At 28.1% G+C, this 1,193-nt stretch overlaps 1 protein-coding gene across 1 annotated transcript; it reads right to left on the bottom strand.

The window, feature by feature from the left end:
• Nucleotides 1-685: 685 nt before the first annotated feature.
• Nucleotides 686-985, bottom strand: OCT59_019012 (uncharacterized protein; the record flags this gene model as incomplete). Its single annotated transcript, XM_025325532.2, has 1 exon — nt 686-985. One exon carries the CDS (start codon nt 983-985, stop codon nt 686-688), a length of 300 nt encoding a protein of 99 aa, XP_025180809.2.
• Between the last annotated feature and the right edge of the window lie 208 nt (nt 986-1,193).

The following is a 1,193-nucleotide window of genomic DNA, read 5'->3' as shown; positions in this document are numbered from 1 at the left end:
GTAATAATATTAAATACTTGAATAAAAAAAAATATAATTTTAAGGTTTTTTTAACAAAAATTTTAAGTAATTTGGTTAAAAATTGATTGACTTATCTATAGGGGAAATGCAGATTTCATATGTAATTTTGACTTGTTCAATTTATAGATGTATTTTTAAAATTTTGAGTTTATAAGAATTACATTAAATATTTGGATAAAAAAAATCAAATCTCAAAGTCCTTTCAATAAAAATTTCAAATGATTTGGTTAAAAATTGTTCAACTTATTTATGAGGGAAACGTAGCTTTCAAATTTGTAATAGTTTTTCTATCTACTATATGCGGATCAGCAATTAATTTTTAATATATTACTATTAATTAATTTATTAATTATTTAAAATTCTTCTATTAGTAATTCAACCAATTTATTATTAAAATAACTTTCTTTATTACTTTTTTTTTTTTTTTTTTTCCACAGCGCATTTGCAGTTTTATTAAAGTAAAAAAAATAAAAAAATATATACAAAGTAAAATTTCCTAATAACTACTCTAATATAATTAAACTACAAACCACTCGTCATACCGGTAGTACCCCATGTGTGCACTGTCGAGTGATCGTTTGACTTCGTAGGTAGACTTCATTTAGTAACAGGTCATCTTAGCTATAAAGGCCCTATCTTCAATATCTGGTGATCACGGGACCCACTACACTGCAACTTTATCATAATTTTTATTATTATTATTATTATTATTATTATTTTTATGTTGAATGGAAATTTTTCTAGACTTCCAGGAAGGAAATAAACCAGTTGTTACCAAACGGTATAGATGATCTTTGCATCGACGCAAGCCTTCATTATATTTTGATGCCTTTTGTTCACGAAATGCAGTTAGAGTATGTCGATAGTGATCGCGTTGAGTTTCTACGTCCTCCTTATGTATCCTTGAGGTTTTACATTTGTCCTGAGGTGTAATATGCAACGATTCTTCTAGTTCATTCATCATTTTACATCGCGGTTTCCGAACATGTTCTCTAAAAGCTTCATGAAAGTATTTAATGATCTTTAGAGACAGGCGTGAAGCAATTCTTTTTGATGTGAGTTTTCTAAGCTTCTTTACGATTGTGTGTGAAATCAAACCACGTAGTAATTCCTGTCTGTTCCTTTATTTCAATTCAGGGAAAGCTGGGTCTCTATATTCAAATATGCTGATG

This window comes from Rhizophagus irregularis, chromosome 28 (genome assembly GCF_026210795.1).
Source record: "Rhizophagus irregularis chromosome 28, complete sequence".
In the NCBI taxonomy this organism is placed as follows: Eukaryota; Fungi; Glomeromycota; class Glomeromycetes; order Glomerales; family Glomeraceae; genus Rhizophagus; species Rhizophagus irregularis.
Note: the sequence above shows the minus strand (reverse complement) of the source record. Positions and strands in the feature narration are given on the sequence as shown.